Source organism: Tachypleus tridentatus, chromosome 11 (assembly GCF_004210375.1).
Source record: "Tachypleus tridentatus isolate NWPU-2018 chromosome 11, ASM421037v1, whole genome shotgun sequence".
NCBI lineage: Eukaryota > Metazoa > Arthropoda > Merostomata > Xiphosura > Limulidae > Tachypleus > Tachypleus tridentatus.
Window position 1 is genome coordinate 100,459,002 of NC_134835.1, and position 17,793 is coordinate 100,476,794.

The 17,793-nt window shown below is 33.3% G+C and overlaps 1 protein-coding gene across 1 annotated transcript in view; it reads left to right on the forward strand.

Moving 5' to 3' along the window:
- LOC143232890 (plexin-B-like) overlaps window positions 1-17,793 on the forward strand; it is a 227,516-nt gene that overhangs the window by 191,980 nt on the left and 17,743 nt on the right. The window contains exons 25-33 of the mRNA XM_076468909.1: window positions 542-672; window positions 1,817-1,876; window positions 5,422-5,496; window positions 7,341-7,407; window positions 9,086-9,232; window positions 13,727-13,880; window positions 14,819-14,983; window positions 15,556-15,734; window positions 16,294-16,454. Of these exons, the coding sequence (XP_076325024.1) occupies window positions 542-672; window positions 1,817-1,876; window positions 5,422-5,496; window positions 7,341-7,407; window positions 9,086-9,232; window positions 13,727-13,880; window positions 14,819-14,983; window positions 15,556-15,734; window positions 16,294-16,454 (1,139 nt within the window). The remainder of the gene's footprint in view (window positions 1-541; window positions 673-1,816; window positions 1,877-5,421; window positions 5,497-7,340; window positions 7,408-9,085; window positions 9,233-13,726; window positions 13,881-14,818; window positions 14,984-15,555; window positions 15,735-16,293; window positions 16,455-17,793) is intronic.

A 17,793-nucleotide genomic window follows, 5' to 3' on the forward strand; every position in this document is an offset into this window, starting at 1 on the left:
ATAATTTTCAATTTCTTTATGTTTCTTATAGCTTATGTATTGACTTCTCAGAATATGTTTACCATTATAAGTAACAAAATATAATATTTGTGGTTTGTTTGGAATTTCGTGCAAAGCTACTCGAGGGTTATCTAGTCTAGAGGGAAGACAGCTAGTCAACACCCTCCACCATCAACTCTTGGGCTATTCTTTTACCAGCAAATGGTGAGGTTGACCATCCCATAATAACACCCCACACAACTGAAAGGGCATTCATGTTCGGTGACAAGGATTCTAACCCATGACTCTCAGTACCTTAACCACCAGGCCATGATTTGTTAAACCATTCTTGTGATCTCTCATAAAGCTAACATTTCTCTAACTCTTTGTATATGAATCAGTGTTGGTATTATTTCTGTCTATAGACAAAGGACATAAAGTCGAGTGGCATTCATGAATCATACTTTTTGTATATAAATCACTATTGATGTTATTTCCATCTATATACAAAGAACATAAAGTCAAGTAGCACTCATGGATCATACTTTTCATCATTTTACAGCACATTAACAGTTCTGGAACAACTACTGAACTGGCCATGGCACATTTTGAACAACTGCTTCATACCAAACCTTTCCTGTTGACCTTCATTCACACCCTAGAAATTCAAAGGAGCTTTTCCATAAGAGACAAGTAAATTTTGATCTAATTTATTCAATACTATAAACAAACAATTCCCACTTTCTTAGAGTAGTAAATGCTAAGTCACTGTCAAATTCTATTACCATCAATTATTTTCAGATAGGAACAGAATTTTTTTTCTCTAAGGCTGAACATATTGTGACCAGTTGATTGGCCAGTGTCTGTCTGTTTTTATTATGTTTTCATCATAGGATGCTTACAGTATAATCACAAAATGGACACTGTGAGTAATTATGGTCTTTATGTAGAGAAGCTGGTAAGCTCTGCTTATACCTTGTACTACTATTACTACGTACGACACTGACTCATGTTCTGTGCACCTTATGTCCCAGAATCAAGATGGAAGATTATGAAGAGTGATTGTGCCATAATCAAATTTCTTGTTGTAGAATAAGTCCATACGTCCATACAGAAAATTTCTCCTGGTCCTGACCTAGCACAGCTTCACTTTCATCATTCGAGTTTTTCTAATGGAGATCTGATTTGTTTAGCCTACAGGAAATAAATCTGTTTCTTTCTGAACACTTCTGTTAGCAACCAACTTTCTGTTTGTCTCAGTTTTGGTCAACAATTTAAATCTGCCCACAAACTATTGGATACAAGTAAATAAATGACCACTCCTACATAAAGCTAGTCCATTAAATAGTAAAGCATAGTTTGAATTGACAAAACAAATATTGATGTTTCAGCATATATATTTTAAATATAGTCTACATATTCGTGTACATTATTTTTATTAGTTCAGTTTCATTTGTTTTTTGTTTTTTTCTGTATATCAAATATTACCTGTCACCTCTCTCTTTCTTTCTCTCTTAGCTTTTTTTTTCCATTTCTTTTAATTCTCTCTTTCAGAGTCAATGGACAGAAAGTTTAAATTACATTATTTGTATCAGATTCTCTCTCTGTAAACGTTTTCCTGTTTAAAATAAGTGTGAAGATGTATTACACATGATACCAAAGGAATGTTTTGTCACTAAAATTGAAACTGATAAGTTTTCTGTGTTTTTTGTTGTGAAACCTTTAATTATAGTTAATGTGATGCAATAGTTATTTATGAATAAACTTTTATATTAATTCACATAAACTGTTTGCTGAAGGTGTCTTATAATCTTATGTCTTGTAATTTCTTCTGCAGAGTTAACGTGGCTTCTCTTATGATGATTATTCTTTTGAAAAAAATGGACTATGCTACAGAGTAAGATATTTACACAGTTTTCATAGCTATATGTAGTTCAGTAACATTGTATGTCTGTAAATGATGAAAGGTGCTGTGTTGTAATTTGTAGACATTGGTACTCATTTCCTTATTGTAATGTAACCCTATGGATTTTATTAAATTTTGCATATTATTTATCATTTTTTTTATGAAATAGGTTGTCTCTGGAAACCCTTCCAATGGCTCAGCAATGAGTTTGAGAGCTTACAATGCTAAAAATCTTGGATCAATTGATGCAATAGGCACTGCACAGATAGCCCATTTTTCAGCTCTGTGCATAAAAAAAAAGTCTGCTGAAGCAATATCAGTTTAAAAAAGTATTTGACTTGCTTTATTGTTTATGTGATTAAATACAGTGTGTTTTACAGCTTGCTTTGGCTCTATGAAATTTAATAACACTTTTTAACACTTAGAATATTAATTTTTTGTTTAAACTAGACCAATATAATTACATTCATACATAAATGTCTGAAACCACTGTGAGTTTATGTGATGTGAATTATTTATGTTAGTCAGTTGTTTTCACTATATTTTATTCAACTCAGAGAAGGCTTTTTTTTCATTTGAAAACTCATACAAAACCAATATAACTTTACTTGCAAAAATTTGTTTGTGTTATTTAAACGTGTTATCAGTGGTAAATTTTATGAAATTACTTTTTTTTAACTTGTTCAGCTCATAAAAAATTTAGACTATTAGGAAATCAAATCATTTTTTGCAGTTAAATACTTAGTTGTTTTAAGTTCATTTATTCTATGCTAACTAATGAAATTTATCTTTAAAACTTATTCAAAACAAAACTGATAAACGTTCATTCCTAGTGTTAACAATCTACAATATTATAGCCATAAACTACAAGAAAGTATTGTACAATTCCTGTGATTGAATTACTAGTGGCTCAGCAGTAATTCTGAAGGCTTATAAAAGTAAAAACCAGGTTTTGATATCCATGAGGGGCAAAGCACAGATAACTTATTGTGTAGATTTGTAAAGAACAAACAAACAACAAATACAGGGAGTTTGGCACTTAATTATTTTCATGAGCTTTAACTAAATGTTAGACTAGTTAAAAATAAAATAAATACAACACAGTCTTACATAATGAAATAGGAATTGAAAGAAACAAAAGCTAGGGGTAAGAAGAATAAAAATAATAATGAAGAATTTTGTAATTTTTTTTTCAAGTGAAAAAAATTATTAAAATTGGTAAACGTGATATCAAAACATTTCTAAAAAAGTTGGGTCAAAACCTTTTTTGTTATAAATACTGAACACCTTGTAAGGTCCCACAGAACTGGTTATCAGTGTTTTGCTGCATCAACACTATCACTTCCCTTAATAATCTTAAACACCTCAATTCAATCCTTTCTAAAGTGTTTTTTTTCTTGTCAAGAGAAAACATCTTCAGCATTCTATCCCCGTAAAATAGCCTCTCCATTTAAATTATCATCCTAGTAACTCTCCTCTGAATCTTTTCCAATAATTCAAAGTTCTTTCTAAAGTAAGGAGCCCAAGACTGAATACAGTATTCCAAATGTAATCTAACCAATGACCTATACAGTGAATTTAAAACCTCTTTAGACTTGTAATCATTATTTCTGTAGGTACATCCTAAAAACCTATTTGATCTACCACTAGCTCGGATATCTTAACAACGAGAACACCAAAATCCCTTTCTTTATTCACATAATAATTATCTCATAATTCAAATTGTGATATCCATCAATTTTGTTAGACTTCAGTATAAACTCTAATTTATATGCGACTTCATACAGAATACAGATTAAAGGTTTACAGATGAGTTTGAACATTAGCCTATTTACTCCTGATATCATCTCTAATGTGCTCTTCCATCCCCATAGAAAAAAAGATATGCTTGGTTATGAATCTTTCTACTACCAATAATACTTCTGTTGAACTCATCAAAAATTCTACCAGATTTACTCTCAACAACAGTTATTTTAAATTCAGTTTGGGTCTCTAAAAACAAATCAAAGATGTTGCTATGGACAAAAACACAGCTAGTTGTTTTGGCTTTTATCTTTAGTTGCTATGGGCAACAGTATTGCTGTTTCTTGGCCTCTATTTTTATGCAATTCTTAGCTCTTACTGAGTGGAGTTTTGAAGCTAATCTCTAACCAGCTAGGAGGAGCAGATATAATGATGACAATTTTTTGTATATGGGATTTTATATTCCTTTTTCTTTTGAAATTAGTTGAATCTCTTATTAACCAACACTCTAAATTACAGCTTACACTTAACCTATATTGATAATGACCAAAAGTCCATATATACCCTTTTCCTGTGTCATGGTCACTATTGAAAACAACAGTTATTACTACTGTGTGTTCCAAATCATGTGTTTAACCCATTATTCTACACCATCCACAAGTTAACAGACAGATTGCCATTAACATTCAACATAATAGGATTGAAAAAACCTACAACACCATAGATGGTAAGAAGAAGCCAAGATGAAACTTCAAAAGTTACTGCCATCCAAATAGTTACATTACTGAGATATTCCACAATTTTGACAGAAGATTTTAACAAGCGACGACAAAGAAACCATTATATCAAAACACTGCCTCGTGGATTATGTCCTTCATTGGTAAATCTTTAAATACTTGTCTGCATCAAGTGACTAGAAGATCTGGTTTGAATATCCACACCATACAAAAAGCAGGTAAAAAAACTGAAGTATATACTTACTCAATAAGCCTTCAATAACAATAATTCATGCAAATCCAAAAAGTACCTTGCTAAGACCAATGGATTAGAGAAATCCTACACACTTAGGAACATCGTCTATGAAATGACATGTACACATTGTTCAGCCACATATGTAAGTGAACACAGTCGTCTGATTCTTGATTGTTTCAAAGAACACATTTGTGCCACTGCCAATCTTGAAAACAAAGAAGTCATCAGTGAATATTACACCAGTACATGACATATTTGACAAAACACCTTATTGGATCAAAGTTTTAAGAGATTTGTGACAAATTTCTAGGTAAAATATTTAAAGTATCTCTTTTTGACTCAATCCAAACTCCTTTCCATTAATATATACAATGCCTAGCCCCTATAACACTATTATCACATATATATATAAACAATACTTTTAGTACACTTTGCCATGCACATTTCTGATTATATGATGCAGTTTTATACATTTTATGTTACTGTATTTTAAAATCACTTTTGTAACTTGAAAAAGATGAAAGCCAAAACATTAAGTGGAATGAATAAACATTGATCTGAAATTCTTTGTCATCTTTCTTGAAAATTGGTTCCAACCTTCAGCCAGCACTGAAAGTTTTAAAAAATGGTGAGAATCTTAGCTTGCCTTTTATAACCTTCAGTTATAAACACATTTGTTTTGTTTTTTTAAAGTTTAGATTTCACTTGGTGTGAACAAAAACCACAAGTTCTGTCAAATATTTTAAGAACAGTTTCTACTTAAAATTTTGTTTTCATTTCAACAACTTAACTAAGATTTCTATATTGATTTTTTGTCACAGGGTTCTTCAGGAACTGTTGTACAGACTAATCAACAAATATGCTGGGACTAAACATCCACAATTAATGCTTAGAAGGTAAATTATTTTAACCAACGTTTACAGATTATATGGATGTAAAATATTATTATTATTATTATAATCAAGTAAGATGATACAAGATGACATATCAGGCAAATAGATTTTATTTCAGCGTAAGGTTTTGTTACTGTTAATTCACTTAATGTTGGCTCGGCATGGCCAGGTGGTGAGAGAGTTCGAATCATAATTGGAGAGTTGCGGGTTCGAATCCTCATTACAGCAAACACGCTTACCCTTTCAGATTTAAGTTATTATAATATTATGGGTCAGTCCCACTATTCATTAGTAAAATAGTAATCTAAAAGTTAGCGGTGAATGTGTGATGACTAGCTACCTTCATCTAGTATTACACTGATAAACTAGGGACTGCTAGCATAGATAGCCCTGATGTACCTTTGCTCAAAATATAAAAACAAACACTTAATGTTATTTGCTGTGACTATCAAAATGAATGGTACATAAACTTTTAGCAGAAGGACGAAGTGTAATTATTTCGTTATTAATTAGTATTGTTTGTTTTATGAAATTTCCAACAAAAGTGCAATGTTCTGACTTACCATTATAATGTGTTTGGTAAAACCTTGGCTAAATTGAAGTTTTTATGGTTATCTAGAAAGTGAAGGTTGTTTTTTAAATCTAACTTCATTACTAAAATATCCAAAGCCCTCCATTATATACCACAAATTCTGACAAAAAAAGTTAATGTTTGTTTGTTTGTTTTTTGAATTTCGCACAAAGCTACTTGAGGGCTATCTGTGCTAGCCGTCCCTAATTTAGCAGTGTAAGACTAGAGGGAAGGCAGCTAGTCATCACCACCCACCGCCAACTCTTGGGCTACTCTTTTACCAACGAATAGTCGGATTGACTGTAACATTATAATGCCCCACGGCTGAAAGAACGAGCATGTTTGGCGCGACGGGGATGCGAAACCGCGACCCTCAGATTACGAGTCGCACGCCTTAACACTTTAGGCCATGCCGGGCCCAAAAAATTTATTAGAATATTTATTTAAATTTATGTATATATAAATTTAACTACATATTGTAATAATTATGTGTGTGAGTAAAGGATCGGCCGAGTCTGAATTTTGAAGTTATTAATGGATTGTTTATCAGCGTTGAGACAAATATATATAGGAAATGTGCTTGAACATATCAGCCAGGTTGTTGAACATTTTGAAAATTGAAATAGGAACAGGATTTATCTTACCAGTATTACCAACAAACTTGCATTTTGTTGTTGAACACAATGTGTTATATCACATGTATTCACAAGAGAAATAAACAAATTGTTTCATGTTATTACAAGTTACAGCTTTTGCAGCGAGGAATGGCCCGGCATGGCCAAGCGTGTTAAGGCGTGCGACTCGTAATCTGAGGGTCGAGTGTTCGCATCCCTGTCGCGCCAAACATGCTCGCCCTTTCAGCTGTGGGGGCGTTATATAATGTAACGGTCAATCCCACTATTCATTGGTAAAAGAGTAGCCCAAGAGTTGGCGGTGGGTGGTGATGACTAGCTGCCTTTCATCTCGTCTTACACTGCTACATTAGGGACGGCTAGCACAGATAGCCCTCAAGTAGCTTTGTTCGAAATTCCAAAACAAACAAACAAGCAGCGAGGAAAAATATTTTAGAAACAGGTACAACATTTTGATAATTAGTGCGATCATTTTACGGAACTCGAGAATGATCGCACCAGTGATCGATACATTTTTACATGTAATAAACATATTGCTCCTTACTGTAAAAAGTGAAATTTGTGATAAAATATTACTTCTAATCCGGAATTAAACTCAAAATGAAACTATTATTTCAAGTTCTGTATTTTTCATTTTACATCAGGACAGAATCTGTTGTGGAAAAGTACCTAACTAACTGGATGGCTGTGTGTATGTACAACTACATCAAGGTGAGATTTGGTACAATCAAGAAATTTAGAATTTAAAAACGTGACAGTATATATATCAGCGTTTCTTGCACCGTTTTTTCATAAAATTTTCAAGTGTTTGACTTTTAATGAGAATAAAATGTTATTTGTCTTAAATGCTTATTTTGACCAAATCACAATTGTAACAATTCTGATAAGAAATAGCTTAGAACGACGAATGAAATGGAAATATTCATATTCCATAACACATACTGCGACAACTTTATGATGATTCGAATTTTCAAAAATTACTCTGTAGTTTGTAGCATTCGAGGATTATGCTCTTTGTAGTTGTACACTTTTGAAAAGTGTGTTTATAATTAACAGTATAAACCTTTTGTTTTCCATGATTGCATTGGTGTGTTTTACTTAATATATTTATGACTTTTGTTATGTTGATAGATTCTGTTTGCTGGCTTTAAGTTTTCGTATTCTGAAAAAATGTTGCTAAGTGCTGTTCCTATTTTATATTTTTCATGCTCATTTTAATTATTTATTGCTAGTAAAATGGTATTTTTAGTGACAGGTAATCGTTTGATTTCAACTTTTTATTTTCCATTTCTTTAGCTGGTAACCCACTGGTTTTTATCATGGTGTTTTTTAAAATTTTTCGTACCAATTTGCTAGTTGTAAATATATAATTTTCGAGACTTTACTAGTGGTTGAATAAGCGTGTTTGACATATGAGATCTTACAAGTTCATGCTCTGTAGCGAGGAGTTGAATGTCATTTGTGCCCCTTGTGGTCACAAAAAGAAGTCCAATAGACACCAAACATGGAACAAAACTAAATTTTTAATTGTGGTCACCATGTTACTGAATTGTTTATCAAAATATTTAATAAAATATTACTGTTCAATAATTAATTATTATCTTGAAGTTTTATCATTAAGTTCATACCTTTCTTAATACTCTTTTACCTGTTAACATTAAACAGTCTATCAAGTGGTTTCAGCTAGTTTACAAGAATAAGTCCAGGCTACAGATTTTTTTTTTTTTCTATTTCAGCTACTAAATAATAGTTTTATAACATCATTTCTGAGTCAAGACTCGGGAATTTGAAGTAACTTTCACTCATGTTACCATGGATGTTTCTTTTTTTCTTCTCTAATTTGGTGATGCCCACTGGCTAAACTGGGTTTTTGAACTGGTAATAATCAAGACAGATGATTACTTACCCTACATTGATGTGTCAGTATGATCCAACATTCATGGAAAAGGGTTTCTTATTTATTTTAATCATTCATGTTAAAATTTAATTAATTAGAAACTTTACAGAAACTTCAATCTCTGGTTTACTGTCGGTTTGTTGTTGAGTCAAATATCCAACACCCTCTCACTATCTTTTGGACTTTTCAGGACCCTCAAATGGCTGAGATTTGTCCCATCACAAAGGGACTTCACCTGTAAAGCTGCACTCATAAAACATCACCATCTTTGAAAAACATTTCACTAATGAGCCAAAACCATCTTGATATTAAATTTCGAACAGTAGTTTAGCCATATTACGATTCATGAGGTATTTAAATGTATGCAACTAAGTGTTTTTCTAATAATAAGTTGCTGATTTCAAGCTGCTGACATTTTAAATGAAATTGGTAGTTTACTTTCTGTAACTTCTGGTATTACTATAGTAACTTACTCTTTTTGTAACATTTCAGGAGTATGCAGGAAGCTCATTGTTCCTACTGTTTAGTGCCATCAAACACCAGGTGGAGAAAGGTCCTGTTGATGCTCGCACGTTTGATGCTCGTTACTGCCTGTCAGAAGAAAGACTTCTACGAGAACAGATTGATTACAGCCCTGTGGTAATTCTATGATTGCCTGTTTTAAAAATACAATAACACTATTTTTTAATTCGTAAGAATAAGTATATACGTTTGAAAAATTACTCTAAAATTCTGTTTTCCATGGTTCCCTTTGTTTGAGATGGACAAAATTGAACCTTGTAAGAAATATGATACTTCTAATAGCAAACTTAAACAATCATAGTTTTTTGTTAATTTGGAATAACTTCTGATATAACACCAAAGTATGAACCTTGGAAACTGAAAGATGAAATATTATAATAAATATGTAATTTTGTTCACTTTATTTCAGGAAGAAATGCACAGTTACAGCACCATAATGGCAGTGCTTATGTTCACGAGTTTACTAATTAAATCAGCCAAACAAGCCTTCAAACTAAACAATTAGCTCGATTAGTTTCACAGTTGAAATAATATCCAGAATTAAACGTAATGTAAGATAACTGTGCAGAATCACCATTATTCCAGGTGTAAGAACAATTTTAGAAGATTTTCATCAGTTCTTGAAGCAAATAAAAAAATGAGGGCTGATTTCAGACTATATAAAACTTTCTTTCTTTGGTTTGCACACTTAATTCATAAAACTAACTCATTGTAATGATTTACAATATATAAATATTGAAGCCATTGTCAAATTTGTGGTGTCAGAATTTTTAAAGCACTAAAGTAGGGTTAAGGAAGGCCAAGCTAAATCACCAATACTTTCAGACCACTTGCTGAGCCCCTGGACAAAACAACAACAGCATCGTTATTTAAATTCCATAATCCAAGATAAACCAATTCTCAAGAATCCATTTTGAAAAAAACTGTTAACATTACATATTATATTTGAGCTGTAAATGCTAAGTTCCCAGTATATTATGTTGCATACTTTGTTTAACAAAGTGCTTATGTGGTTCTAAGCCTACAGTATATTGATGTGATCTGCTTTGTTTGACGTGCTATTAATTTGTTACTAAGCTCCAAGTATCTTAATGTGATACATTTTATTGATATAATTTTTTCAATATACTGTTTATGTGACTCTAAACCTTCCTCATATTGATCTAATATATTCGCTCTATACCTAACACTGCCAGTAATAGGGTTGATTTTACTCTGAACATTCAGTAACAGCTGTGAGATACTATCAGCCTTGATCTTCTATAGTAACCCACGACTATATGAGACTATATAGTCTCATGAGACTAAAGGTAGAACTGTTATCGTATTCCTTGATGACAAGAAACCCACTTGAAATAAAAATGTATCTCATACGGCTGGTATGGATATTAACACTTTTATTGACAAGGAGAGAACAACGTTTCAACCTTCCTAGGTTATCAAAGAGTAAGCTCGAATGTGACCATTGATGGACACGTCTTAGCGACGAGAGTATAAACGGATACGGGATCGTAGGTGGCGTTGCAGGTGAATGTTAGGTTATTCATTAGTATAGGTATAAAGGTGTTCCTATATATTGGTTTAATTTTGATTTTAGTTGTTGCATAAGTAGGGCTTATGTTTGCGTTTGTTTATATTTGTTTCCCTAGTTATTATCTGGGTGTTTTCTATGGTTATGTTGTATTTATTTGATTTTCAGTGTTCAAAAAACGTGAGTTTTTTGTTGTTTTGTTTTTCTTTGAATCTAGTTTCCATTTTTCTGCTTGTTTCTCCAATATAGAAGTCGTGGTAGTAGTTGCATTGTATTTTATAAATTATGTTGGTGTTGTGTTTGTCAGCGTAGTTTTTACATAGTATGGACTTTAGTTTTGTACCTGGTTTATGAATAAATTTGGTGTTTACTGGAATGTTGTGTTTTGTTATAGGTTTTCCTAAATTTTGGTTATTTTTTCGCTGATGTCAGGAGCATACGGTATGCAACAGTGTAAGGTTTTGTAGTTTGTTGTATCTTGGGATTTATTGTTGTTTGTTTGTTGTTGGTCTAGGTGTGTGCGTATAATTTTTTCCACGGTTTTTTTTGAGGAAATTTGTTGATATTGATGAAGTGTTGTTTTATTTTGTTGATTTCATCGTTAATTTTATCTGGTGAACATAGTTTTGTGGCTGTGTTTATTTGGTTTCTTAATAACAAGATACTACTACATATGGAAAAACCCAACACAATCACAGAAAACATTTATTTTTACCTACGAAAGACCGACTCACGCACACCACAACTATACGCACCCCGAAACCTCACTACGACCTACCCGCCCCGCTAGTACAGCGGTAAGTCTGCGGAATTACAACACTAAAATCAGGGGTTTGATTCCCCTCGGTGGGCTCAGCAGATAGCCCCATGTGACTTTGCTACAAGAAAAAACTCACACTCACTACGACCTATAATGTCGACCTACGAATCATTTAACTACAACCTCGGTAAATATATAGCGTGAGCATTTTCTATATATATAATATGAACCGGCTCCTATTTCAAAGACTCTTTCAATTTTAAATATGTTCTTAATCAACTAAATGATAAAGCCTTAATGGCAAGATTTGATATAATCTCCCTCTTCACAGAAGTCCCAACAAGTGAAGCCTGCAAGATAGCTTTAGAACTTTATATCCAACACTCGAACCCATTGATACACATCCCCAGAAACCAATTAGCGACCCTTATAGAATCCACTACCACCAAATCTAACGTTATGTTTAATAACCAAAACTACCTACAAATAAATGGCCTAAGTATGGGGAATCCCATGTTACCAGTTCTAGCCAACATTTTTATGACACAGATTGAATTACAAGCGATCAATTCAGTCTTACACCCATCACTATACTGGTACAGTTGATGATACAATTGCTGGATTCACATCTACAGAACACACACTTAGTTTTTTCAGTCACGTTAACTCGATACACCCCAACGTTAAGTTCACCTGTGAACAGGAAAAAATAACCAAATAGCATTTCTTAACCTCAAAATCACTATAACAGATACACAACTGAAAACAGAAATCTACAGAAAAATCACCCATACTGGATTATACATTCCTTGGGACTCATCACATGAAACAAAACAAAAACTCAACGTATTAAGAAACCTAATAAACACAGCCACAAAACTATGTTCACCAGATAAAATTAACTATGAAATCAACAAAATAAAACAACACTTCATCAACATCAACAGATTTACTTAAAAAACCGTGGAAAAAATTATACACACACACCTAGATCAACAATAAACAAACAACAATAAATCCCAAGATGCAACAAACCACAAAACCTTACATTGCTGCATATCATATGTTCCAGACATCAATGAAAAAATAACCAAAATTTGGGAAAACCTACAACAAAACGCAACATTCCAATAAACACCAAATTTATTCATAAACCAGGTGCAAACTAAAGTCCATGCGATGTAAAAACTACACTGACAAACACAACACCAACATAAATTATAAAATACAATGCAACAACTGCCACGACTTCTATATTGGAGAAACAAGCAGAAAAATGGAAACTAGATTCAAAGAACACACAAAAATACCTTCACACGTTTTTGAACACTACAAATCAAATAAACGCAACATAACCACAGAAAACGCCCAGATATTAAATATGGAAATAAATATAAACAAACGCAAAATCAAAGAAGCCCTATACAGCAAGTAAAACCAAAATTATACCAATATAAAGAAACACCTTTATACCTATACTAATTAATAACCTAACATCCACCTGCAACGCCCCCTACAATCTAATATCCGTTTATACTCTCGTCCTTAAGACTTGTCTCCGTCAATGGTCACATTGAAACTCTCTCTTTCATAACCTGAAGATGATCTAGGAAGGTTGAAACGTTGTTCTCTCCTTATCAATAGAGGGCTAATACCAACACCAGCTGTTCTGAGATATTTGTTATCGTATTGCGTTTCTTTGTCCAATCGTATTGGTTGGACCAACGTCATAATATCCTGACTGATTTCAAGAGATTTAACTTCTGTACTTTTGTATATGGAAGTCAACATTTCTCATAGCGACAGTTTATAATGTGATATATAACATGTTCGAAAGAAACAATATTGCCTAAGAAGAAGAAAAGCATGTGCAAAATAAGCTTTCTTTCACACCATGGGTACCTAATTTGGGATAAATGTCTTGATCACTAAGACGTTTTGTACTTTGTTGTTGTTGTTTTGAATTAAGCACAAAGCTACTCAATTGGCTATCTGTTCTCTGTCCACCACTGGTATCGAAACTCGGTTTCTAGCGTTGTAAGTCCGTAGACCTACCGCTGAGCCACTGGTGGGCACGTTTCGTACTATTACTACTTCTTAAGTGGCTAAGTGTTTATTCACTGCCCAAACAACACATGTATCACATAAACGAACCAGAATTTTCAACATCTTGTCATCTTCAGTTTTCACATGGGTGGTAATGAAGTGCTATTTCGTGGAAATATTACTTGCTATAGTACCTGGCAATACACACATTTTTAAGCAAGAGTATAGACATAAACAGTAGTGACCACAAGTGTCTCTTAATTTTCTTTCTTAGATCATCCATCTAGTCCAAGGAGAAAAAGAGGAAAAAGTCCAGTGTAGAGTAAACAGTTGTGACACAATTTCTCAGGTCAAAGCCAAGATATTTGATACACTGTACAAAAACACCCCGTTTTCTTTGAGACCTTCTATATACAGCGTAGATTTAGGTAAGAAAGCGAAATTAAGGTTATATTTAGATGTAATAACGAACCGTAGGCTAGGGAAGCTGTTTATGAACCTTGTAGATTTAGTTACGACAAATAAGACTAAATTCGTAGTAACGTCGTTTAAAGCTGGTTAAGGAAAGACAATTTTAAACTGGTATTTACATGTTGATCTACACAAGAGCAGTAGGGTGTATTTAAATTATATAGAGCTGTGTAATAGTTTTTCTCTGTTTTGTTGAATTTTACGCAAAGCTATTCAGGTATGTCCTTCTTAGCAATCCCTAATTTTGAAGTGATATACTAGGAGGAAGGCACCTGGCAAAACGTAGCCCAACAGTTGGCGTTAGGTTTTGTTCAGATTTAGCCTTACTCATCTTACCTAGCTCTAAATGAAAGAGTCACTTTGATCTTGCCCTCTCACTTCAGCCTAGCATCGTCTGGTGATCAAGGCGTTTAATTCGCGAGCTGAGGTCGTGAAATCGAAACCCGTTACCGAATATGCTCACCCCTTCAGCTTTGAACAAGATCAAAGTGATTCTTTGATTTAGATCTTGGTAAGACGAGTAAGGCGAAAGTGCTATTTACGTCACGCAAAACTAGGTAAGAGAAGTAAGGCTAATTAAATCAATACTTACAACGCAGAGCCAAGTAAGATGGTTAAGACTAAAATGGTATTTATATCGTGCGGTAAAAAATGGAGACTAACATGATATAATGATATACAGCCATCTGAATAAGCGAAACGTGTTATCTAAACTGTGATACTGGTGAACCATGAGGTATATTTTAAGATTACGTCCGTAACAATGCAGTATACATACCTTTTACAATGATTGAACTCGTTTTAATGTTTCTACGAAAACTATCGATTGTGTAATCTGTAGCATGCTTTTTAGATAAACAGTTCATTAAAATTTATATATATTTCTGTTAATCAGTATGGCATCAGGGTCGTAGAGGGCGTACCACTTTAACTGACAACGATTCTACGTCCAAGACAATTAACTGTTGGAGAAGATTAAATACACTCGAACACTATGGTATACGCGAAGTAGCTGTTGTTAGTTTGGTGCCTAAAACCCAACAAGGCTCTAAAGTCACAGGTAAGACAAATCAAGAAGAAAAATAGCCTTCAAGCTATAACTTTGAATAATTTTATCTTTTCTAGACACTTATTATATCTTTAAATTCCCTAAGTTCAAAGTTAAAGATATCATAATGAAAGAAATAGAAGTTAATTATTCAAGAGTTGTAGAGTTGTTCTTCATTTTGTTTCGTTTTCTTCAATATTCCATCTTCATTGTAGACAAGGTGAGCGTCTAATAAAAAGTAGCCAGTAAAAACGCCTGCAAGATTATGGAAAAAACAAAACCTATAGACTTATATTGTAGTGATTTGAACATATTCTTAAAAGTTATGTTTCTAGCATATATCAAACAGAATCATACGTAAAAAAATATTTCATAAAAAATTATAATAATTCGGAATCGTAGGAAACTTTTATTAAGTTCCACAACCATAAAAAATTGTCGTTTATAACACTACCGTTAAGTATTTTATCCTTAAAAATGTAGTACAATCATTTTACTATTTCATATTAATTATTTTATTGTGTTTGAATTGGCGTACAATATCCATAAAAGAAACATTACTGTAAGAATGTTTCTATCTTCAGGTGACTGCAACACCATGATCTCTCTGTCCCCAACTTCCCCACAGTGTAACGAGAAAATGTTAGGTGTGCGCTATTGGCATCTCATAAGACCTGTGGATGGAGCGCCACCAGATCAACAGAAAGATCTCTGTCCGAAAGCAATTCCAGAGATCTTCCTGACAAGACTGCTGTCAACGAAGGTAGGTCGATCATTTCTCTAAACCAATAACCTTCATCATCAGAACTCCATACGAAGCATACATTCATGTATTTGATTTTTTACTTTCGTTGGCGAAATAAGTTCCAACATTTTTTTTTAGTAAATGGCCCGTATTACCAAATCCGAAATCGCATTTCATACTTGTTTTTTTTATAAGTGGTGTGACTCAACCACAAAGAAATCTTTTTTTTTTAGCCATAAGAATTACCTAAGACGTTCTGTAACGTAGTAAAACATACGATTAATACCATACTGAGTGTTAACAATTTGAATGATTACTATTATACATAATATTACGTATTTAGACGATAAGCATTGTATTGAGTATTACCAATTTGAATGATTAGTATTGTACTGGAAGTTACCTATTTGGATGATAAACACTATACTGGTTATTACCAATTTTGAATGATTAGTATCAAACAGAGTTTTAAAAATTTGGTTTATTAGTATTACACTGAATGTTTACATAAAAAAAAAGTATTCGTCTTTGAAAATTTACAAACCCAACTTATCGTTCTGATTTCTGTATCTTACAGGGTACAGTACAGCAATTTGTATATGACTTCCTAACCACGGTTCTAACAGCTAATGAAATTCTCCCATTACCCGTAAAATGGTTGTTTGATCTGTTTGATGAAGCAGCCACAAGACACGGAATATCGGACCCTGAAGTTGTCCACTCTTGGAAAAGTAATAGGTAATTTGTTTGTTAAAGCTCAGCTCTGCAAGTCAGATAAGCGATCGGATTATATGGTTTCAAACGTGTTTTTGTTCTCGTAATATCTTAAATTAAAGAAAGGTTAAATATACGAACTGTCGTCGTTAATAAAATATGTATTTTTTGACCATTTTCTTTCATACTTTCATAGGTACTTTCACATTAGTGTAGGCAACTTTATATATGTATTGTTACATATTATAATTTATCCTGGACAAGTTTCTGATTCATTATGTTATGTATTGCAATTTCAAACAGCCGGTAATTTGAAGTTGAATTTAAAGGTTAATTGAATATTGATATGTATCAATTTGTCCCCCAGTAGCACAGCGGTATGTCTGTGAACTTACAACGCTAAAAACTGGTTTTCGATACCTGTGGTGGGCAGAGCACAGATAGCCCTTTGTTTAGCTTTGTGCTTAATTAGAAACAACAACAATGTATCAAATTTATGATATTTGCCCATAAGATTAATATACGCAATTTTCTTTCACACAAATATATTTTAATAGACAAACAACAGTTCAGTTTATAATAACGGTTATTACAAATATTTATTACTCATAATGTGGGCTCAGCAGATAGCCAGATGTGGCTTTGCTATAAGAAATAATAATAATGATTTATATAGAAATTTTTTACAAACAGTATTGAGTCTTGTATCTGGCCTGAATCTGAATATTTTATCGTCGGTTCAGGATCAGCGGGTCCGGCATGGCCAGGTGGTTAAGGCACTCTACTCGTAATCTGAGGGTTGTGGATTCGAATCCCCATCACACAAAACATGCTCGCTCTTTCAGCCGTGGGGCGCTGTAATGTGACAGTCAGTGATGTCGAGAAAACCCACTTGTAGAGAAAAATATATATGTAAAAACGGCTCGTTTGGGTTGAGAAAATATATTACGTAGAGGAGCGAACAACGTTTCGACCTTCTTTGGTCATCGTCAGGTTCACAAAGAAAGGAAGAGGTAACTGACCGAAGAAGGTCAAAACGTTGTTCGCTCCTCTACGTAAAAAAATTATCAACCCAAACGAGCCGTTTTTATATATATAATGTGACAGTCAATCCCACTATTCGTTGGTGAAAGAGTAGCCCAAGAGTTGGCGGTGGGTGGTGATGACTAGCTGCCATCCCTCTAGTCTTGCACTGCTAAATTAGGAACGGCTAGCGCAGATAGCCCTCGTGTATCTTTACGCGAAATTCAAACCAAATCAAACCTTTATAGCTTTCGAGATTTATAGTATACTAACGGTAGCAAACCAACAATATTAAACTGTCTCTCCATGTTTTGCAGTGGTACCTTTTATAAACATTAAG